This window comes from Anser anser (genome assembly GCF_964211835.1).
Source record: "Anser anser genome assembly, chromosome: 13".
Lineage (NCBI taxonomy): Eukaryota > Metazoa > Chordata > Aves > Anseriformes > Anatidae > Anser > Anser anser.
In genome coordinates, this window is record NC_139734.1 from 20,732,830 (window position 1) to 20,757,881 (window position 25,052).

At 38.1% G+C, this 25,052-nt stretch overlaps 1 protein-coding gene across 1 annotated transcript in view; it reads left to right on the top strand.

Annotated features, from left to right (window-relative positions):
* Nucleotides 1-2,330: 2,330 nt before the first annotated feature.
* The window catches only part of CHM (CHM Rab escort protein), a 62,924-nt gene continuing 40,202 nt past the window's right edge, over nucleotides 2,331-25,052 (top strand). Inside the window, exons 1-4 of the mRNA XM_083797658.1 lie at nucleotides 2,331-2,484; nucleotides 14,628-14,694; nucleotides 22,366-22,438; nucleotides 23,571-23,695. Coding sequence (XP_083653784.1) covers nucleotides 2,436-2,484; nucleotides 14,628-14,694; nucleotides 22,366-22,438; nucleotides 23,571-23,695 — 314 coding nt within the window. The 5' untranslated portion in view covers nucleotides 2,331-2,435. The remainder of the gene's footprint in view (nucleotides 2,485-14,627; nucleotides 14,695-22,365; nucleotides 22,439-23,570; nucleotides 23,696-25,052) is intronic.

A 25,052-nucleotide genomic window follows, 5' to 3' on the forward strand; every position in this document is an offset into this window, starting at 1 on the left:
AAGATAAAGACACTACGTAATTAAAATAAATAAATAATTATACTGTGAAGTATCTGCTTTTTGTTTTTAGAGAAGGAAATACTTGATCTTAGAACAGATTTTGAGACAGCTACAAACTCCATAGCTCTAATACTGATTCTTCTTGCTTTTTTTCTATGGCCTTGGGCCTCAATGTTTCTATTTAGAAAAATAAAAACTCATAGTTTATGAGTTTTTTGATAAGATTACTATATTTCAAAAAAGCATTTTGGTAAAGTTAGGTATTAACTACACAGACTTTGAAGTAAGTAAGGTAGCTCTATGAGTAAGTGAAAATCCAAAATAAAAGTTAGGAAGCAAAAATCCAGGTTTTTATAAGGTAGGCGTTTTGCTTGAAAGCAAAGCAAGAAAAGTTGCTTACAGGAAAAATATTTAAAACTACTAAATGAGGTATCTTAAACTGATCATCACTTAGAAGTATAGGATTGTGAATTATTTCATACAACAGAAAAACATTTAATACAAACGGTTAAAAAATAAGTTTAGTCTGATCAGTGTGCATTCTTGAATGCGTTTGGTGACTAATTGATGAGGCCTAGTTTTATAAAATATAGGGAAATTCTGCAACCAGACCACAGGATGTGCAGTTTAATTATGTTGGTGTGCATTTCTATTTGTTTCTAATGTAGAGGATCTATTGGTAAAATGAATGCCCATTTTGTGGTCTGTTATGCAGAAAATGTTTAATCCAGTGTTTGATTTACTCTGTTAAATCTTCTTTATTGAATGTGCTTATTCATCCATGCAGAATTGGGTATGCTGCTTTCTGTTACTATGACATTGCAATTAAATAGCTAAAGAGAAAAACATGGCAAGACATTTTCTCAAGGTCCGTGAAATTCTCATAAAAATTATTCATACTTACATATTTTACTTTTACGTTTGCTGATATTAAAAATGGAAGGCGCAGGAAAATATTGCTGTGTTTTGTGGGCTTACAAACCTTGCAGTTAAATATCCTGAATAATCTATTTTGTCAAATAAATAGTACTAAGAAGAATTTCTGGTCCAGTGGATAATGATTGTCATCATGAAATAGGATCGTACTGATTGCATCTTATGAATGAAGCTAACAGGAATTCACAGAACCAAACAACGGCATTGTGGTGGAATAAATACTGAAGAGCTTGAGAAACAGTAAGACATTGACAGTGAAATAACTCAGTTCTAGTGCAGTCCTAGAATTACACTAAACAATAAAAAAAGGTTTTCACAATGAAATTAGATTTTCATGAGTGTTCCTTCTCAGTAAGGAAAGGATGTGAAAGGAGAATTTGTCTTATCTGAACTAACCAATATAGTGATGCTTTGTTCTTCGACTCCAGACATCGAGGTCGGGATGATACAACACTGCAAGAGTTCTGGGGCTAAATATTTTTGTAACAGGTTAAAAGGTAGACGTAGCAGCCCCGTTAACAGACTTGGACTACAGAAGCTGCAAAATGGATTTTTTTTTAACATTTGTGTGGGACAGTTGAAAGCATAAATACAAGGAATGTAAGTTTTGATCTTATTGCTTTCACATCTGAATCCATAACTACTAATTTTCTCTGTTATATATTTCTTAGCATTGTAATCCGGTACCGATGTTTAAATCCGTATGTATATATATTTTGTATATATATTTGTTCTTGTGTTGTTGAAACGTACTGCTGGAACGTTTTCTGCCCTGTCCTGTGGGGTACGTCTGGCAGTACCACAGGGGGCGGGGGGCTCTGGTTTCCATTAGCCGCTTTATGCCCTTCTCCCTATTCTTTCCCTACACAAACAAGGCGCTTGTAATAAGGTGTTAACAGGCTGCTAGCTGGTTTATTGTTATTATTGATTTAAGGTGCTAAGACTTGAATATAATCATACACAGTGAATAATAATAAGAGATTAGTTTAAACCCATGGAAGTCATTAAATGCAAAATTAAAACTTTCTAGAAATTTCCAGCGGGCTGACATAGCTATTCCATGCAAGGTCAGTCTGCTTACATTGTTCATCTACATGTGGGTTTTTTAAGTATGTCTTTTTATTTTTGGTGTTCTGCGTCACAGAATACTCCTGTGCCCTTCGCCCTGATCTCCCTATCTTCCCAAGGGGAAGGAAGAGGGAAAGCAACACTGAACGCCTCAGAGGGAAAGAAAAAAGTTAATGTTAATCGGTGGGCTGAGGAAAACGGAAAGGTTTCCGAATGCAGCAGAGACCAGGGTACTGCCCAAGGTGTAACGTGGCTGTTAATTAACAAGGAGCGCCCGGGGCCGGGTGCCACACGCGCACCGCGTTACACGGCCTGCCAGCCCCGGCAGGACTACAGCCACCGGCTGCCCCCGCGCGCCGCAGCCGGAAGTCCCCGCTGGCGGCGGCCTCCGCTTCCCGCCGCGGCGGGCACGTGAGGGTGCCGCTCCCAAGATGGCGGACAACCTGCCGGCAGAGTTTGACGTGGTGGTGGTGGGCACCGGTACGGGCCGGGCGCGGCGGGGCCGGGCCGGGCAGGGGCAGGCGGGGGGTGCCCGGGGGGGGGGGCGCTCGGGGCCGGCCGCCCTCCTGCCGGGAGCGGCGTCCTGCTGGCCTGGGGGCAGGGGTTCCGTGCGCTGACAGCGGCTCTGAGGGGCTGAGCTGGGCGTTGCGGGGCGAGGTGGGCTATGTGCTGTGCTCTGTGCCGTGCCTCATTACACGAGGACTAAGTTCTCTAAAGTTTTCTCTAATCCCTACGTTTGCCTACAAATAACCCCAAACGTCCCCTTTTTGGGTACTTCTCGTTAAAGCGTATTACTCAATATCCAATAAACCGTAAGGTTGCCTCACGGCGCCTGTCAGGCGTGGCTGTGACCTCTCTGAAGCTGCACACGCCCTGTGTACGCTGTACGAGATACCCTGCTGCAGAGCGTCGTGATGGCCATCTTCTGCGTCTCACCGAAACATTCCACAACGTTGTAACTACGGTCAAAATATAACATCAAAATAAATTTTTAAATCATAACTGCAGATTAAGAGATCCCCTCTGTGTTCTTACTCCTGTTCTATGGAGTAGTAGCCTTAGTAACGAACCTGGTGTTTTCCTGTATGTTCAGATTTGTGAATGTTACGAGTGTAAGACAAGAATAGTAAAGAATAAGTGGCTAAAACGCCAAACCAAAAGGGTGAAATACTGAAAATTGCCTATCTTCCGTGATTTAGGATGGTATTTTGGTGTTTATTGCCATGAAAAAGGTATCTGTGTAATGATGTAGGAATTTAAAGGAAACTCAGAGCTTCATAAAATTGATATCGATGTTGGGTTCGTTGGGTATGCCAGCTACTGAGGAAACCAGAAGGTGAGTAGTAATAGTGGGAGAAGCCGTCTAGCTACTAAGCAGGCTAGTGCAGGTGGTGTATCTGATAAAACGATAATTTACCTAAATAAGATTTCATCCTTCATGATTCTTACGGAAAAGTAAAAACCCGCTGCCACGCTTTTCTTCTGGAGACTTAATAATTTTTGTTCAAGGTAGAGCGTAGTCCCGTTCGCTCTGGCAGCCCTGGTGCTGAGGGGCCGCGCGGTGCAGGTGGGCTGAGTGGCTCCGGCAGCAGCACCCGTGGCCGTGTGCTGACGTTCACGTCCCCCGTTGTGGTCACGCTGCGTGACACTGCGGTAGCGGGCCGCTGCTGGGGCACGCGGCTGGCAGTAGCGTGTTGTGGCGGCAGTGCGTCGCAGACAGACAGGATCGCGCGCTCCTAGCCCTGTGCTTCTCAGCGTTCACCTGAGGCAAAGTCACTTCTGGCTGAGCTTCGCGGCACCACGTCAGCAGCACATCACTGCCCATCCGGTGCGATCTTCCCTGCTGTGGGAATCCCTTGTCGCATCAGAGCTTTGATGCTGGGGGAGAAAATCCCTTGAGCTAAATTCTTCCTCGGAAGCGTTGTCGTATTTGGTGGTGCTGCTGAGGATTTGTGTTAGAGGATGCCTTTTTCAGACGTTTGCCCACCCGTAGGAGTACTGCTAGAACTAATAGGAAGATTTTCAGAATTTTACATTTCAGGAATTATTTTGACTTTTCTTGGCATTTCTTTTCACTAAAGACATAGGTAAATGATGTCCAGCAGTGCCGATTGTCTGTATTAAATTACCTATATGGGATGTGAGTCAAAGTAGAACTTTCATCTTCTAGGAAATGACTTCTGAAGGAATAGCTTAAAGTCCTCAGCGCTCTCTTTTTGAATGCTCTAGCCAGTGCTGAGTGTACACGTGGATATTTAATTGTGACACTGTAATAACTGTAATGCTGGTGTTAAGTGCACAGTAGTAATTGCATTCTTTTCTGCATGCGTGGCCTTTGTCTGGTTTTATAATTTGTGCGTTTGTTAATTTTAGTAATTAGATTGAGTGGTATTATTGGATTTGAATTTGTTTTTATTTCAGGGTCATTTAACTGTTTCCTTAGAGTGAAGCCAGGAACCTCACACTGAATTTTTGTCATCAGTGGTGCATTTAATGCTTAGGTTCAATTATTTTATCAATATTTCTATGGTAAAAGCAAATTCACTTATTGAAGAGACTACTTTTCTTTAACTCAGAGAGAACATTGTCTTGCACAGCCAACTGTAGAACAAGCTGGATGTGTAGTACAGAAATACCCTGGTGGGTTCAGTAGCAAAATTTCATTCCTGTGGTGGAACTTATATCCGTAGTTCTTAAGAAAATTAGATTATCACATGGCATGAACTGGCGGGCACATATCTCGAGGTTTTCCGTGACAACACAACATGAGAATTAAAGCTGTTATGACCTTCTTTTGTTCTGCCCCCACCCATTTTTTGTAGTGCTGATTTTTTTTTTTACTTAATTTTATTCTTTTCCCCTCATTAAGGCTCTTATATCCCAATTTCCCTATTTTCTGATTATATGATTATAGCATTCTGCTCAAGCTATCCAATAACCAAATAGAAATGGCTTCACTGGGTGACTGTCTGCCAAAGCAGATACAGCATCATCAATCCTCAAAGTAGTTCTGGTATTTTGGAAATTTATATTCAGTGATTTTTATTTATCTGAAGGTCTGCAATGTCCAGTTTTGGACAGCTGATGTTCTAAGTGCTTGCTTGAGGACTTCAGGCTGGGCAATAGTCGTGTTCGTTACTGCCAACCCTTTGTGGGGCCAACTTTTACATTAGAGCAGGCATAGTAATGGTACGTCTCAGAGGAGGATATATCACGAGTTGTTCGATAAGTATGTTAAAAAAACATCCATTTGAGAGAATGACACAGTTCTAGAAGTCAGCGACAGGGGTTTTATGTTTAAACAATTGTCAAAAAGGAAAACTCATAGGCAGAACATTGAGCACTGTCGAAATCATGCCAGAAATCAGTGTAAATGCTAAGATTTGCAACATGGCTGCTGCAAACAGCCGTAACTGAAATATTTATTTAAGTGGTATGGATGGGGATGCAGGGTCACCCTTACCTTTGAATTTCTTCAGTTGATTGGATTATATTCAGTCGTAACTTCTTAAACTTGTCTCTGATACCGCAGGAGGCCTGTATTAACTGCTGCTGAGGTTATAAAATAAAAGGTATTACTCTTTAAGAGGCAGGTGTATTCACAAGTTTGCCAGTAATTCTAATTTTTTTTCCTAAAAAGGAGTTATTCTTTATAAAAGCAGTCACAGTAAATTTTCTAGTTCTATGCAATTTTCTTTCCATTCTGGTTTTCAGTGGTTATAAATAACACATGAAATGACTTTCAAGGTAGAAAGCAGGAATCCATTTTGAAATATTCTATAAAATAAAGAGTGATTTATGGTTTCATATGATTTTGGCTGAAAGCACTCGGGCTTTGCCAGGTCATCAAAGTCCTGTCAGGAGAATCTATTATTTATTGTTCGATATGCTGGGAGTGGTGTAAGTACTTTATGTTTATCTTATGTAACTATAGTGTTAGGAAAAATCGCTTCCAGATACTAAGACAATTTTAAAAGTACATTATGAAAAACTAACCTAAATACTACAATGTGGGTGATGAAGGTAGCACTGGAGAATGATTTAAAAAAAATTTTCGAAAAGTGAATTATTGCTAATGCTTTTATGGATGCAGGGTATTGATAGGATGTGACCAAAATGTTTTCTAACACGTTCTGGGTTGGTATTTTGGTTATTTTACTTTATATATGCACGCAGTCTTTACTTCACATCAGCACCTACTTAGAGTTGTGCAACAGAAACTAAAAGGAAAGCCAGCTGAAGATGGATGTTTTTAATGCCCGTGGTCATTGTGGACTAATACGGTGGCACAGCCTTGTAATATTAATGTTTCTGAGGAGGAAATAGGCCCGTTTTATTATTATTGTTTGCTAATAAGTCGTTACCTGTCCGTGTAAGTGTCAGACAAAATGAACACTGGCATAGTGTTCTCATTTCCACTTCTTTTTTTTTCTTTAAACATACCTTTATCTTCCTACTGACTTTTTTTAATCTGACTAAAATTGATTTTTTTTTTCTGGCATGCTTTCTATTCTGAATATTCTTGTAGAGCAGAGCTGCTATGACAGCCTTCTTAGAGGCTTGGACTCCCACTGAAATCTCAAATGGGATTCTTTCCCAGATACTGTGAAACGTCCCTTGCTGCTCTTGTAAGAAAATTCATTAATTTGTGAATATTTTACTGTCCTTTTCAGCCTGTAACTTTTTCAGATTTTTCAGATTATATTGCTGATCTTAGAAAAGTAAGAATCATGAGTAATCAAGAAGAATCAGAAGTAATCGAGAACTGTTTTTTCTGTCTCCAATAGCAAATATCATTCTCCTGGTTAAATTACCAGCTTTGTGACTACTCTTCAGTCCAAGAACCTAGGTTTTTCAAGGCACTGGTGCACTGGGGTTGCCTTAAAACCAACCAAAGCATTTTGTAATAATCTTTGTTGGTACACAGGTAACTATATGGAATTGCTAATTTAGGAAAATAAACTTTTCACTTTTCAAGTTGCTTTTTATGAGAAGTTTAAAAGTGTCGGTATACAGAGCAAGGAGAGTAGGCTTTCTTCCTGCAGGGAGGTAGAAAAGGAAGTGAAAGATGAAGGTATTAGAAGACTAGAATAAAAATAGAAGTTTTAACATGTGTCTTACTATGCTCATCTCTTTAATGTATGTGCTTTTTTATATATATATTTTTAATCCACTGCTTTTGGCTGTAAACTAAAGATTAGACTCAGCTGTAGTGTCTGCTATAAAATCTACTTACAATTTAATACAACTTTATTTTTTTCTTTAAGACACAAGTCTTCGGGGTTTCGCCTGTGTTCTTTGATACTGCCCCCTCGCAGCGTCCTCCTGGCCAAACGTCCAGCTGGGAGATGAGCAGGCTCACGGCGCGCTGGGCGATGAGCAGCAGGGCTCCGAGGGGTGCAGCGGACGGTGCAGCTGGCCGGCAGCTGGGCGCCAGCCGCGTCTCCCCGGCCTTGGTCCTAGGGCCAGTCCCGCCTAAGACATTTATCAGAGATCTGAGGGCAGGAGTGCGGCGCATCCTCAGCACGTTTGCCGATCCCAGGAGGTGCTGTTGTTGGGTTCAGGGATCTTGGGAGGCTCCTTCCAACTGAACTGTTCTACTTCTTTCTTAATAGATTTGATTTAAGGGGAGTATGTATATATCCTGATGTGCTTATCTATATCATAATTGCTCGTATCAAAGTACACAGATTTGATATTTCTTCAAAAATTATCCTTCTATTGGAAGTAAACCTCTAATTGTGAAAAACAAAGCTGCTGTTCCGTTCAAGTAAACAGTTTGTCACCTTGCAGTAATCTGTTTTCACCTGTAGTTCAAAAACTGGTCTGCCAAATTGCATAGTAGTTTTTTAATCTATTACCTTGATTGTGTTTCTTAGACATCCCATGATACGGTGTAGAATAAGAAACTTACTTGAGGCTCCTTACTTGACCAGTTATCATTGCTTATTTGTCTTAGTGGGCTGTCATTTCTGTGACATTACTATATGCTGTGATGGAAAACCATTTTCTGATATTCTGCAATATGGACATACAATAAAATTAATCAAAACTATTATTAATTTCAGTTGGCTAGCTTTAACTTTAAAAAATGTTACATGCAGTAAGTAACTTAACTCTGCCAGAAAATTTAAAAGTTCCATTTAAAACATTGCATGAAAATTCAGTGAGCTTCTTCACAATCAGCCGCTCGTCTCTTAGCAGTTCACATACAAACAGAATTTATTGCGGTTGGTCAGCTGTCTGACTCCAGAAGATTGTTTTGAAATTGTCTCTGTCCCAGCATTTTGAATATATTTCCCTTCAACCTTTGATATTATGAAAAAGCCACTTGTGATTTATTTAGTAGATACAGTGAAGCAAATTAAACATTTAAACCTTTTCAAAAGGAAGCTTGTGTAATTCTGTAAAAGCTTACCAGCTGGATGACTGGAAAAAAGTTTTCAATAAAAAACTCGGGAACTGAGATGCTTCCACGTATATGCAGCTGTTCCGTTTATAAACTGCTTGGGGCAGTGAATTTATCCATTTGAAGTCACTTGAAGACACAGTGCTTCTCTGCAGTGTTATGTAGAGCTGCTAATCCTAAGAGACAAATGTGTAATCCTGAAAATTAGATTTTGATTACACAGAGGTGAATTATTACTTCCAGTTTATTTTGTAGAGTTTTTAAAATCAACTGGCTCTTAAAACTGAAGAAAGGAGCTTTCTAGTTCAGCAGTCATTTCTAATTTTTATGTTGCTGTGTCAAAGTCAAAAACAGAATTGATACCATAACTGTATGTGCAGCTAGTTCTCTATTTTGTATTTACTTACAAAACATATCATTCATGAAAATGAAGGTATAGCTGAGTTTGTTCCATAGACAAGGTCCAAAAACTTGTAATAGAGACTATCTTGATCAGAGGTTGCAGGAATCAAGTGGATGTAGGCTTCAAGGTCAGCTTGCAACAGCCACATCTGTAAGATTTATTGAGATTAATCTGCCTCTGAGGTATCCAAGAAGGTTATACTTGACATCGTGGTTAGACAGCTGGCAGTGAAAACTAGTGCTGTGAAAAGTGGACTTTATTCTTCATCATAAGCTTGTCATGAGCCTACTGTTTATACTGTCTGCTTTCTGGATTACTTTATTCTGGTGCTGCAACTGCTTCTGACAGAGTCCTGCAATCTCTTGCAGCAGTTGTCAGCGCATCATGCAGATACCTGGAGAACCAGAAAAATTTGTAGGACCAACTTCAGTTATGCGTGCTGAAGTGAGCTGTGTTACTGTGCTCGTCAGTTAATCAGAGCCAGCTTGTTGCAGTTCTGGCTGCTTGCATTTTTTTCCCAGTGTCCTTCCAACAAGATGGAAGAAGTCCAAGCACAGAAGGGCAAGTGTGTAGTCAGCAGTCAGCTCAGACCAGTGCAAGGAAGGCTTAGAAGTTGGTTTGGTTTGATTTTGCATCTGTATTTCAGTGAGGCAGCGTCACTGACCCATGTGAAGGTATCGCCGTCTGGATAGGTGTTGAGAGGTACCTATGGAGTTCTACCTGTCAGAACACACTAGTGACACAGAGATCACTGATGAGTAAAATCCCTAATTTTTTACTTATTTTTGTATCTGTCTGCAGATGTAATGTCCTGCTTTCGTGAAATCTTAAAACATTGTTTCCTCGAGAAAGCTGGAGAGGCTAACTTCCCTCGTGCTGCAGCTGAGAAATGGGGGGGAGTAAGTGGAGAGGGAAGACAACGACATTAAGAAATGATGATCTAGATTTCAACTGGTACTAAGCAGTTGTCCTTCAGGAAGGAAAACTCTGTTTTTCCTGGTGAGAAAAATGCAGCACAGGACTGTTTAACAAATATTAAATGAGTCACAGGACTGTTTATGCAAATATTTCAAGTGTAATCATTCTAAAATATGAAACGGCCAGGAAGCACAGAATGTCTTTATGCATCTTGATAACAAGCACTGCTATTTCTGTATTGATTCTGCCTGAAATACGAAGAATATCTGAGTCAGCATATAACATTTATACTCTAAAGAATTGTGTGGACTCCTTATTCCTCCAGGTAAGTCCCTCTTATGCTGCCAGATGTTTATGTATCAAATACTGAGGTCTGGATCTGTTGCTGCTTGCTTGTCGTTGGATCATGCAGTTACTCTTCAGACTTCTTATTTCATGCTAATACCACCAGAAAGCTAAAAATTACTGGGATTTGGAACCTTATTTGAGAAAGTATTGTTTTGTGGTAGCCCTTTTCATTTCAGGTAAAATAAAATGAAATGTGTGCTGTGTTTCACAGTAACTAATACGCCTAGTAGCGTGGTAGGAAAGTACTGGTTACTATTAATTATACCTGAGGGCAGAGTTCTCTGACCCAGTAATTTGATTACTGATTTGAATGCAGTACAATCTTCTTTTTTTTTTTAATCTAAAAGGAAATGTAGGTTCTCATTTAGATCTTGCTGCGTTTTGATGCAAATTGTTGGATGCAAATCATTACTCGGCTATCTGTTCAAAAACATTAGACATCATGAGCAACACAGGTTTTAACACCATGTCCTTCGTCCCTTAAGCTAGCAAAACCAGAAGCTGACTGTTCCCCAAGAGGGATGAATGGCAGGAGGTGTTAAAAGTAGTCTTCTATGAGGAAAACCAGCTCAGAGATACCCAGCTTTACTTACTCACTAAGCATAAGTGAAACTTGAGAATTGTTGCTAGGGATATAGCCTTCTTCCTGCAGTCACTTGAATCTTGTAGTAAACTGTTACATTAAAACCGAGCTGGGAACAAGAAATTTGGAGTTTGCTCTGCCCTGTAGCTTGGGCATTTCAAAATTTCAATGTAATTCAGCTTAAAGTTCTTGGAGAATCAAAGTGCAGAACAGGAAACCATTTCCAGATGAGAAAATTCTTTTTCTGTTACTGAATAATCTGAACGGAGCCTGTTTTGCTCAGCCATGTGAGCATCCTGTCGAAGACAGTTCGGCTTCATGTGCCGTAAAGAAACAAATCTCTGCCGTTTCTCTGAGAGGGCTTTCCCAAGAGTAGTTATTTTTTCTTAAGTAGAGAGGGGCTGCGTGTAACTGTGCTGTAGTGGTCTGTTTACCAGAGCCTTCTTCCTGGGAAAGAGCTTTTGTGAAGTAACCATCATACAGTCCTGACCGCGTGTAGTGGGAACTTGCGTTTGACAGAGCTCCCTGATTTCTGTGGAGCTTTATTTCTGTTAGAGAATAGGATTCAGAAACTGGTGCCCAGGGCACAGTCTGAACTTCTTTGGTTTACTGAGGTTTTGTCACTTAAGAATAAATGGTGTCTTGCTCCATCACATTGTTCTAAGAGCCTCTCCAAAAGCTAAAATGCATGGGCTTTGCCTTTCCTATACTTTCTTATTCTGTTGCCAGTGGGTACTCAGGAGGCCCCAGTATCTTAGAAGCAAAGTGTTGGTGAAGAAAATTGATGCCAGCTTTCAAGAGCAAGGAAGCTAATTCAGGGAACAATTTCATCCAAGGTTAATGGAAGAACAGACCTCCAACACAGTATCAATTGGATCAAGCTTAAAGCAATCAGTTATGCCCTAGTAGCTATAACTCCAGTCCTGGTCAGCCAGGCAGCACTTGGTGATGTTTTACAACACTTTCTCAGTGGCTTTTATCAATAAGGAAGGAGAAACAAGTTTTTCAGTTCCATTGAGTAATATTCTCTGTGCCCAAATGAGGGGAGGAAAACCTTTTCAGAAGCTACAAACAAAACACTAGTGGTGGATTCTGTTCCAGGTAGTTAATAGATGGAGAGAAATGAAACGTGTAATCTATATCTATGTAGAAATGCTTTGGGAGGGCAGCTGAGTGTAGAGGTGCTTTTCCGTAGTACGGCTTTGTGCATGAAGGGGCTTGTGACAGTCCTGAAGCGTGTGCTACAGTTAAATGTTTTCTTCTTGTCTGTTTGTTCAGAATAGTCTGTATACTGAATTCTTAATTTAAAAAACTCGTTATCAAGGCATTTCATAGGTATCTTCAATTATTGATGTAGGTTCTCTTCACCCAAACGTTAGGTAGGCTTATTGTTCGTAATCCTGTCAGAAATGACGTGTGCAGTTTAAGTAGAGCGTAGCATAAGCACCTGGTGCCATGCAGGTTATATTGGGAGTAGCTTGTAATGCTGGAAGTGTCTTCAGTTCCGTGGTTAATCTGTATATTCAGTTTGTAAAGTGAATCTGTGTTGTCAAAGGATGTCGTGTTCAAAATATAAGATACAGGTGATAATCTGAATGTGCTGATTTTGAAATCTTGGTGTTGCGTTTAGCGCTTCAGGCTTCCTAAAGTGGCGTAGGTATGAAATAACGTATGCTGCAGGTATTGCTTCTGAGACGAGGCCGTCGGAACAGCTCGTGATGTGTCACTGCAAGTGTTTTGGTTCAGAGTAGCAAAACCGCATCCCACCATTTTGAAGTGACTGTTACCTGTCAGACTTTTACGTTGTAAAGTGAATGTCCCAGGAACCGATGCAGCTCACCTGTTTGTTCCTCTTTCTTTCTCCAGAGCTTGTTCCACGAGAAGACTTGTGTGGAAGATCAGCAATGCAAACTGTTGTTATTTTTGTCAGTTTTATCAGTTCAGAAAGAGTGTTTTTTTTTTCTGTTGTTTTTAATCCATCAGAATAGTGTTAAAAACAGAAAATTTTAGGGAAATTATAGCCATTTTCCTGGTAACTTTGCCTTGCCTGTCTTAAACCTCTTCTTGGTGTTGGTGCAAGCATTGGTACTTCTGCACAGAGCGCCATCATGGCACAGGTCTGTTGAAATCCAGCCATTTACTTTACATGGCAGGAGGGCCAGGAGTGGCCAAAGATCAGGGGTAGGGACGTGAACCTTTTTATTTGGATGGTCTTGATTGCCTTTGCTGGCTTGAAGAGTTTGTGACAGTGTGGTCTCGTCTGTCTAAGTCCACTTTTCAGGTTCTAGAATCAATAAAGACTATCTCAACCATTTACAGTGGTTTAAACCTGTCTGTGAGGGTGTTAAATTGTACATTGCACTTAAGTCTAACAGCTTCTTACTCCAGAGAGCAGTAAGAATGGTCCGTTAACACACTGCATTGTGTATTTTAAATGAATCATCAGATTGGCAGCATGCTGACCATTCATTCTTCGGTGAAGGCACTAGTCTTTTTTTTCTGGAGAGAGAGACGACTGCAGGCCTGAAATTCTCGCCAAGACGTTGTTCGGCACGCAGCTAGCCAAAGTTGTTTGTGCCCTGCCACACCTGCTGTTCCCACTTGCAGTTCTGCCTCGCATCACTTGTACTAGTGCAGCTGCTTCGGGGGCTGCCCTGTAAATCAGATCATTTCTTCCACTTATTTTTAATCTCATTCCCTTAATTGAATACGTACCGTAAGTGTCTCCTAACACTAGTCCTGTAGAATGTTAATCACTTTTACTGAATTACCTGTTTAAACAGCCAATAGATCATTTAAAAAGAGGTTTTAGATAGGGAGCTATACTTCTTTGAATCTAGTTATAAGTCCAAGTTATCTAACTGCATCTAAATATCTAGTGAAGGGGAATAGAAGTTAGAAAACAGTCTCATTTATTTATTAAATGCCCAGTTTAACCACGACACCATGTCATTCCAGGTGGGCATTGCTAGTGGAAAAATATCATTAGATATTTTCTTTATTTTACTACTTTTCTAAATATAGTGAAAACAGATTTTCTAGAGCATAACTGCGTGACATGGGAGACTTTGATAGAGATAGAAATAGCCCTTGAAGGATGTCCATCTGACACTGACTCTGTCCCTAACATTACCCCTTTGAAATGTGAAGTGAAAATACACCTGCTCTGTCAGTTGAGCTTTTCTGTTTACACTCAAGTCTTGGTCTGCATGCAGAATTTTGGGTGTGCTCCTTGGCGCTCTCTCTTAGGGAGCAAACCAATCAGTTCCATCTCGGACAAAGTGCAAGTACAATTCTGAGACCTGTTCACACTAGGTATGTTTGCCAACAGGCAGTACGGAGGAGAAAACACCGTGCAGGACGCCAGCTACCTTTAAACATTAAACAGTTGTTTAATGCCTTCATAGCAGCTTTATACCCTCACACCCTCCAGTGGGGAACAAACCGGGGCATGCAACGTCTACCATAAGCTTAGTAATTTAAAAACACTATTTTAACGGGTTATGACACAGTCATCGCGTTGTCATGCACTTTGAAGTGAACAAAAGTACACAAAATGCCCTCAGATAATACAAGTCCATATCAGAGGGGACACAATTACATTAAAATTTAGGTATCGTTATGCTGGCAGGTGCTCAATCTGCTTATGGCAACAAGACATCTAGAGATGAAACTGGTAACAAGCTTTAACTCCGAGGTAGTAGTGTTTGTAAGTGATATGTGCCTACTATTATTAAAAATAAAAAGTAAAAATTAAAATTTGCATTCAGTAGGGTGATGTTAATAGGCAAGATGTTAATGAACACAAGTGTTCATTATTTTAGTTGCATAAGAGTATTAACAAATTCAGTGACTCACTAAATTATTTTTGAATTGCCTGTTGCTGACTAATTTATACTTTTATCTCATTTTTTAATGTATCTTAACATAGTAAGATCTAAAAATTGCATGTGTCGTTTCAGGTTTGCCTGAGTCTATTATTGCAGCAGCATGTGCCAGAAGTGGCCAGAGAGTTCTTCATGTTGATTCGTAAGTTACTCCAATAGTTTCCCTTTTTAAGAGTTAAACTGGTTAGAAGTATATCTGTGTCTAGGTCAGTGTGTCCTTCAGGACTTGTATTTTGTGTTCACCTGGTGTTAAAATTATTAAAAAATAAAATAATAATGTTAAACCTCAGATAAGCTGTGGTAAATATTTGTGCATGCGACCAAAGTGGATAATCTGGTAAAGTTTGACCTGAAGTGGAAAAAAAATCTTACACATTTAACTGTAAAATCATAACTCTATTAATAACCAGTAAAAGCCTGTTACTTCTTCTCTAGCAGCTTCCTGCTGGATTTCAGCAGAGAGAGTGACAGGTAGCTTTGAGGTGGTGGTAGCAGCAAGTGAGCTCAGATGCTCTCACTGTTAGTTGTTAGCCAAAAATGACAAGGTTGTCATAGTGTTCCATTTTTATGTCATTCTTGAAAGAACTCAAGATTTTCCACTAAACTTCCTGTAATATGCACCTCCGTACCCAGCATCCAGGTTTAGAGACTTTTCCTATGGATGGTATACATGTTTTCAGTTTTCCTTGTGTTTCACACCAAGAGCTTCTCCTCTCCATTTTCTCTAAACCGTATTGGTTCAAGATTAAACTTCTGTAATCTCTTTTGCCTACAGCCCTTGAAAGGACCTAGGAATTTATTGTACATTTATTTCTGATTTCAACTCATACATAAGCTCAAAATTTGTAAGGTTAGCTCACTATATTGGTTGCATAAAATGCCAATTTGCAATTGCTCACTTGGCTGTTAATCTGTCCAGTCTCTGGCTTCCTGTCTTGGACTGGAGTGAGGACAGGTGATGCACTTCAGGGTCAGTAGTTTTTACCCAAAGGAAGGAGTTTGGGTTAAGAGCTCAGCACAATGAGTCTTCAGGATCCCTGGACTAAACACTCAGATCGTAGGGAAAAATCTCCAAAACTGTAAAGAAAAAAGTTATGAAATGGGCTAGTATTTTACATCACGATGGGATAATGCACAGCAAGGCAGTACTCGATGCTCCATATTTAATGTAATTAATGATTCAGTTGAAAGAAAGCTCTCAGGATTGTAATAATTTTAAGGAAAATATGCATCTACCTCATAGCTGTTGCATTTTCTAGCATTTCACTGTTCTGCCATAGTAACAAAAAGAATGCTTAGATGCAAGTCAAGAAGATCTTACAGAAGTAATTCTAAACACATCACATGCAACATAAGCGTATGTTAGTTTTGAACATTTTGGTACTGTAATTCTTGAAATTAGCTCTAAGATTACTTATCAAAATGTTAAAAACCTTAGCTTAGAGTAAGCAGATGTCAAAGGTTGTTTGGACGTTAAGCTTAATGCGTATATTAACAGTAGACTACTTTGTTTTTGTTAAATGGATCAGTTCTTTTATTTCAATTTTCATATTAATTGATTATCGAAGTCTGTAGTAATAGTCAGCCACTGGAACTTCTTATTTTATCTCTGAATGTTTTTAGCCAGGATGAAGAGTCTTTCAAAAAAACTCACAGAAGCAGGCAATTCGAACTGCGGAATACAGATTTAGTTTATTACTGTTTGTTTATTACTTAAACACGTTCATTTATATTCACACATGTTCTTCTTTTTATGATGGGAGTGAAGGCTTCTACATTTGATTCCTTTCTCCCGTGGAGTTATTGTCCAACTCTTATGCAGGCCGTGAGCTTTTTAGGTCGGAAGAAGGTGTTCTTAACAAAGGTGGTTTTCACTCATAGGAGTAGTTGCCACTGTAGTTGGTGCATCTGCTTACTTAATGACGGTCAAGAATCCACATCTTGGCAAAAAAATGCACAGTTTTGTACTGTACAACCTCCCATAAATAGGGAAGCATTTCGAGCCATTTGCTTTTCATGTTTGAGTAAGCTAGTGCTCTTGGAAAAATAAAAAAAGACAAAAAAAACACAACTGATGCCATTTGAATTTCAAGTGAAAAACTGGACCTCTGGCAAGCTTTCTAAGACTTCATCTGAATTACAACATTTTAATTTTATCTACTATATATCTAGTTTAATAAATCATTTCTAGGTAAATTTTCAGGTTTCATTTAACTGAGATAACAGTATAATTGAAAGTTGATGAACAAAAAAAAGCTGGTTTATATTCAGAATATCACTTTCTATAATATTGCAGACTACATTGTTCCCGTCTTGCAGGATCATCGGGTTAAATTGTTCTCAAACTGTAAGAAAATAAGATTTGGGGTTACTGAAATACTTGTTTGTGTTAGGTATACTACTTGGATTAATTTCTATCTCATGTTCTCTACAAAGGTCTGAGTTAGGTTAAGTACAAGGTTTAGAAAACATATATGAATAAAGTCTTTGTTTACAGTTTGCTTGCATTCGTTACCTTGTATAGATCATTTTATTACTTTTAATCTCCAGCCTTGTTTGCGTTTATCATAATATACTGCATAGGTGATTATGGTAGATAGTTTTGAAGTGGCCTATTATAAAATACTAAGTTCTAAGTTTGATTTATAAACACTGTCCAAGCATTGCCATCAACAGTAGCTAATCTTATTCAAAATAGTCACTTCACTGCAGTGTTGCCATAAATTCCTGTAGACGGATTTTAAACTAAAGTTAGCTTCTGCCAAATAGTAATTGAAGGAGCTCTATTTCTCTGTGCCAGCTATCTGTCTCAATAAACGTAAAATCTGTGGTTCTTTTTAGAGAGCTACATTTACCGTAGATATTAATGAGCTGTTGACATGTGAAATTTCAAGGATAGATATTAAGTGATTTAGAGAAGTAATTTGCAATTTAAAATGCGGAGATTGGCACCTATTTTAAACTCAAAGTTGCTGAAGGAAGGCAGATCAAGACTAAAAGTTGGTTACTTCAAGTGAATGTACCTCCCACAGTAATTGTTACTATGCATAGGATTTTCTCCTCGTGGTTTGCTATCTTTTCTAATTTTGGTCCTTTGCCTATTTTCTTCTATACGTATATAATTGTGTAGTGGTTTGGTTATGGAGGATGGGGGATTAGAGGTGAAGCACGTTTAGCTACATTTTGTATTTGATTTTCAGCATCTAGAATGTAACATTTGTAGATGGTAAACTTGCTCTGTATGGCATTCTTTGCTGACTTATCTTTCCATGTAGAATTTAACTGGAAGACAAAGGAGGACTGTCAAGGTGCAGGATTTTAACTTCTCTCTTGTGCTCAGTTTGCTCTGTCTACTTCTCCTGTCTTTCTGCATCTTGTGACCTCTTGTCTTTTGACCTCTCTTTGCATATGGAGTACTGAAAAGTTCCTGGAGTCCAAAATTGTTTTATCTGAGCATTGAAAAACATCACTACATCTGTGTAGTATGTTCCACTTCATGCTATGGCTGTCTCATTTTTTCACAACTTGTAAAGTACATAATGTAATACAACTCATGCCTTCATATAGCCTTCTTTTTGATCTTTAGCTTCTGTAATGTGAGATAGCTGTATAAGCGCAGCAAGCAGAGAGGGAAAAGGTTGCTTCTCAAAGCAAGTCATTTTTTTCCAAGAAAAAAAGATGAATTATTTAACTTCCAAAAGGAAACCTAGGCAAAAAAAAAAAATCTTAATTCAGGTTAACCCTTTTTTTGGAAAAGCTGTTGTTAAATTTGTTTAGGATGTGAAATTATAGCAGAGGTGCTACAGTGTAAAATTGTCTCAAGTGGTCTGTGATGATTACCCTTGCTATTTTCATTACCTTAGGATGTAACGTAATTAACGTAGTACCGGTGGCTACCATCATCCCCCTTTTGTTGAGCTGGAGGATCTCAAGCTGTGTTTAGGTTAACTGTTTCTCTTGAAATGCATGGAAACTTTTCATGCTCCAAAACACAGTTACTATGGCGGAATGGGAATTTCAAGTAAGTATCTGTGTTCTTAATAGGTAGCACATGAAACTTTATGGGTTTGAAGCAGAGGTCATTTTGTTTTCAGATCCTTAAAATCGATGTGGCAGTAACTTCCTGTGCAAAAGACAGCTACTCTGATGGCAGGAGACTCCTTTCTGAAAGATCGAATGCAGGACAGACAAATAGAGGCAGCTCTTGGGAGCAATCGTGAGGCATCAGCAGCTTTTTTTCAGACATCACCAGTTTTGACTGTTACACCATGGCTGTAGGGACATGGCATTCAGAGGGGCAGTCTTCGTTACAGGAGTAGTCCATGAAATACCTTTTCTGCTCTTACTCATGTTTTACTTGTGTAATTCATGCTTTTGAAAGTCCTGGGTTTCTGAAATTGCAGTCTGTCTTCAAAAAGTACTGTTAGGTATTCTCTTGGTTCAGATTCCAAGAATGTTAAGTAGATGGAAATAATTTTTAGTTTCACTGTTCCAGGCAGGGATTTACTAATGCTTTCAAAGTATTTGTAGAAAAAATGGTCTTAATAACTGAGGAAAAAAAAATCACAAACTAATGTAAGAGAAGTGAGAATTAAGCTTTTTGTAGTGGTACTGCAGCTACATTTCTAAAACTTAGCAAAATAGCATAAGCAATTTTGACATTACCTCTAAAATACAGATTCCTGATTTGAAAAATCTGAACTAAAAGGCGAGTATTTTAATCCATATGAGCAATCCATATGATACAGGAGATTTGAACAACTAGCATTTAGGAAATGATTTATGCTACATAAAGAAAACTTGCATTCTCTAACTTGACAGAAAAAAATATTTTCTAACTGTATTGTTATTTCTTCAAAACGTGTTTTCACAGAATTGTGTTTGCAATGTTTCATGTTCTTATCTAGAGGATAATTGAATTATAACCCTAAGAAAAGGAAAATCTGTCTTTGTAGTTAGCTAATGTAGCAAGAGAAGGGAGATATTCAGTGATGTTGGGACAATATTTTAGCTTTAATTAGGCTTTGATCGTGACTATTACTTTAAAGAATTCCTTGTTTTAGCCCATCTTTGGGTAATTATAACAAAAATGCCGGTTTACAAATGAGTCCAAATTGTAAAACCCTAAGTCAATTCTTTTCTTTCTACTTCAAAACTTTTCCAAAAAAAACTTTCCTCATTATCACAATAATTATGCCTTGTCTACCTTCTTACTGTGGTGTTTTCAGATGGGAAAATTAAGCAATCCTGATTCATCATGTATTGTAGGGTGAGATAATTAAAATTCCGACGCAAAAAAATCTGAAAGTTGATGCTTCCAGAGAAGATTAATATTGGAGGTTGTGTACCGTAACTTGGGAATGGTGCTCAGATGCCAGAAGAGAGGAAGGACAGCTGTGATTCATTTTTCGTTTGAGAAAGACCATACCATCTTCTCAGAACTGATTGAGCTTCAGAACAGAATTATGTGGTGCTTTGTTGAAAAGATTGATTCACATCAGTGGTGGTTAAAAAGGAAAGCAGTTTCAAAGGAAAATCCACCTGATGAACAGAGGAATGTTTACATCAAAGATGTCTGGCAGCTCACAAACAAACTTTCATAACTTTCTATGAAAGTAACATATCAATTTCTCTTACTGGAAGTTTTAATTCTAAATATGCTTGAATTTTTATTGGTATAGTTTCAAGAAACGCAGTCCTAATTTTAGGCAGGTGTTTTCTGCGGTTTCTGTGATCAATGGCCTTGCTTGTTCTGACAGCCAGATTGTATTCTATATTCAAGGAAACTTGGAACTAAAGCAGCAGATTCCCTGAAAAGTAAATCTTTGTGGCTGTGGGTTTTTTGGAAGTCCCGGAAGCAACAGATAATACATGGGTATTGAACTTCTTATTCAGTGGAATTTTGAGAAGGAGGAAGAAATTGACCTGTGCTATTGACAGTTAAAACAAAGCTGATGATTATCAGGGCAAGCAACAGCAAGTTGCTGTTACACAGACTGAAATCTGGCTGAATCAGGCATTTTGTAATACATTTAATCTTCGTCACTTTGTAATCAAAATGATACCAAACAAAACTACTTCTTAAGCCTTGCCCACATCATTCACATAAAGAGGTAAGTACGGACTCATTTCTATAGATGATTAGAGTTTCTGGTTGGTAACAGATCTGCAGATGAAGCTGTTGTTCTTGGAATAACCAAATCGCAGGATGAACAACTTGGGTATCCATAAAGTACAGACTGAGTCCTCCCTGAGTCCTCCCCGTTCATGGCCTTAAACAGTTGAAGCCATCCTTATTCAGTGAATGCTGCATTTTGTTGTCTTTTCAAAAGATGCCCTATTTATGTTCTTCACTATTGCCTTGCAGTGGCTGAAAGACTTTTTTAGGTCAGTTTCTAGTCAGGAACAATTAGGCATTGTTTAGCAGACATCTGTCTTTCATATGCTAAGTAAGCAACATAGTATAGAGCATCACCCTCTGGTGCTGTAAAGGGGCTGACGCTCTTAATGAAGTCTTTGTCGGTACAGATAAGCCTTGTCAAAAACAGTAGAATCAACCCCAAATTTAAGTTTGCATTTTTATCGTATGTATTTCTACAATCCAGAAATGGAGGTGGTTGTGATAAGATTTTAAGTTTGTTGGGTTTACCAGTCTGCGTTATTCTGTAAAACACAAAACTACCTTCCTTCCTAAATGTTTCTTTTTAGCGTATGCAGTAACACTAGATGGCCATTCAGGAGGGCAGTTTTGGTACACTATTGATTTTATCAAGTGCAGTTGCTCCGATTGCAATTTTTCCTAAGTTGTTAAATATTTAAGATCTGATATGCGTGGTAGCAAAAGTTAATTCATCCAGACGGCCAATGTTTAGAGAAATACTGGTAGAAAAAAAAAATTAAAAGGGAGTGCAGAAACTATCTGATTAACAGCAGAACTATTGATTTTCTTTGATTTAAAGCAGGTAAACCAATATTTTCAAGGCAGAAGGTGATATATATAAACTGAAAAATAGTCAAGGAGATAGGTTCATTTTCTACAAATCAGTTCCTTTGGCTCCACCTACAGTATATGCAGCTTAATGATGATTTTGCCAGGGAATCTTAACAGTCTATTGTAATCTGTTCTGTAAATAGTAGATAAACAATAGGGTGAACTTTCTGTTACTTGACATAATGGGTAAGGGAGATGTGGGTTCTACTGTCTGCACCCAAGATGAATTTACTTAACCTTTTTGCCTATCCACCTCAGGGACGACTGCTAGTTAGAGGTGGCATGCCGTGCTATTGTGTTAGCTTTCAAATCAGCTTCAGTCAGAAGCTGTATGGCTGGGTTCCTGTGTCAAAGCTGGTAAGTTCCACAAGAGCTTGAAACTGTTGAGTATAAAACCTTAACTGGCTTTTCTGAGGGCAAAATTGAAACTGGCGGACTAGTTAGTTTCACTCCACAGTAAGTAAAGATAACTGTAGCGATGTACATATTTGAGTTAGTGTTGGCCAAAAAAGCAGTATTATCTATATTTTTCTTTACTTGCAGCATCCTGTGTGCTTTTTCTCAGCATTATTTAATTTACCATCTGAATAATCTGATACTGGACTACAGTTTATTTGGTCAGAGATGAACAGAAATGAATGAAAATGGAAATTTTACATCTGATCAAGGATTTTGAGATATTATACCAACTTGTGTACACTGCACCTGTAAAATCTGTCATCAAAAATATTTTGAATGTCTCAAAACTTGGTTGGTTTACTTTAAATCTGAAAAAGCTGTGTTTTCTGTCTGTCAATTTTCACTGTTGTTTTTTCTTTGCAGGAGAAATTACTATGGTGGAAACTGGGCCAGTTTTAGCTTTTCAGGATTATTGTCCTGGATCAAAGAAAATCAGGTAAAAAATTCTCAGATTACTTCTTTTAATGTTTTTTAATGTTCAATCCCAGTTGTTTGCATAATTTATTATAAAACAGATTATCACAGTGTTCTTTCTCTTTGGTAATTTTACAAATCCAGTAAGTTTCTACTTACCAGCTTCCCTGGTTAAAACTCATCCATATGGCCTAGTACACTAAGACTGATACACCTGGTAAATTGCCATCTGAGACCAAACAGTCTAGTGCTGAGTTGTACTTTTGGGGTTCTTGAATTTATGTAGAAGCAACTATACTGTAGTTTTGATTCCTTTCTGAGCACCTTCTGCAAATTTCCTACACTGATGTTTCAACATCTTTTGTTTTTCTTTTGTGCTTTCAGCTGATTCTTCTTAACTGTAAGAAAGGTAGTTACTGGATCCTTCCATTGAAATGTTCTGTAAGCAGGACAAAAAGATGAATCTTGATAGTGTATTTTTCAATCACCAAAGTTTGTCTAATTCATTATATAGTCTACTAGAAATCTTTTGAAGATGATATTTATTTAGGCAGTGAGCACTTAGACTGTATTAGCAAGTGGCCAGTTGCGTTATTTACTGAAGCATTATGAGCTTGTTGGTCTGTACAAGAAGGGGCTTTTTCAGTTCAGTCTCATGCCTGATTACATGGTGCTACCTTCTGGCGTAATCAGGGGAGTTGCTCAGTCTCAGAACTTTAATATTCTCAGTTTTCTGTTATATGATTTAGAGATTCCTGTTTAGGCAAATTAATTTTTTTACATGGTGTCCATTCGAAGAGTTTTGTATCAAAATTTGGAAATAACCTGGGTGCAACAGATCTGTCTTTTATAAGATTGTATTCAAACTTACGTTCAAATCTCTACTAAAAGTTGCATTTCATTTACCATTATTTTCAGATCACTAGGGCTAGTAATGTAATACAAATGTTAACGTGCTATAATAAAAGTAACCAGCTCTATTTTAATTCCAAAAATCTGTATGGAAAGGGCATTAAAACAGTAAAAACAATTCTCCATGTATTTTTTTTTAACATATACGAAGGTACAGCAGATTGTTTGAGAATACAAAGATTTATATAGATTAATAGCAGACAGACAGTACAAAAAGTAATTTTATAATTGTTTTTCCTAAGGAAAAGTCAGATGTCAGTGATGAATGTGAAGACTGGAGAAAACTGATCCTTGAGAATGAGGAAGTTCTCTCTCTTAACAAGAAGGATAAAACTATTGAACATGTAGAAGCTTTCTGTTTTGGCGAGTAAGTATAAATAAGAAAATCTACAAATTATTTTGTATACCCCCAGTAAATGATTATATTGTGCTTTTGGTTTTAAGCATTTCACCTTGAGTAGCTGAGTAGTGCATAGCCATAGTAATAGTAAAGGGAAATTGCAGGGGGGGGGCCTCAACTGAAAACTGAACTTCGTATTCATTATTTTTATCTTTGGAGTTTTGCACTGAACTCAACACTATGCAGAATTCCTCAAAGGTTCTTTAGGAGAAATATTTAAGTTTAACCTTGAATCCTCTAGCTAACATCATAGGTAGCTGGAGGAAACACTGACGCATACTCATATAGAAACACATATTTATTTCTGTATTCATCACAGTTTAAAATAAACAAACAAAAAATGAGTGTTTTGCAATCTGAAGGTAACAGGTACAGAATATTCCGGAGTTCTTTATTGCACAGTAATGGCTGTTAAACCTTACAGCAGGTAAAATGTTATGCTTGTTTTAAAGCTGTATCAATTGAATATTGTAATTCTAATCATATTGATATATTAAATACTGTTCAGAGCCAATATTAGATTACGTTTCTTAGTCTCTTAACTTTACGTATGATTTTTCTAAGAAGATGTGCTATTGATTGATAGCTGGCTCAAAAGTAAGTTCCCTAGCCCTAAGACTTCACAGCTTGTTGAACTGAGCGTTATACTCAAGTCTTCCATTTTGTCCTGGATCTACTTTTAAGCCTTTAACTTAATCTGGCAGTACCATGCTGTCTGTCTTCATCATCACCAAAACCAAAAAGAAAACACCCCCCTCTCTCTCCCCCCAACACACAGGGGGTAGATAGATAAACCTAACAAAGAAAAAGGTTTTCAAAATAACACAAAACTTTCCAAGAGAGTCAATTATTGTGTTTCTGACAATCTACACATTCTGGCTAGATTCTGTTGTTTTTGCTTAACTTTTATAACTCCTATGAAGTAACCATTAAACATTTATTTTGAAAGTATAAACAGCTGGGTAGCAGTATAATATACACAGTGCAAATCTGAAATGAATGGCCTTAGAACAAAGTGCATCCATCAAAGGAAAAGAATACTGTGTCTACAACAAGCTGTATTGAAAAAAGGCAAATGGCTGAAAAATAAATAGTGAACACCTGTGCTGAATAAATTAACCAGCTGGTTGGCAATTTTTCATTTGACCTATCTGAAGGGGTTGCTGTTACAAGGCATTAATAAGACACATTCATTTTAAGATATTCCTTTGTTAGTACCATTAATTGATGAATGGTAGAAGATAATATTCTAAATTTACACAACAATTTGTCTGCAGATGTATTATTTTTTTCTGAATTAGGAGAATAATTGTTGGTACAAAAG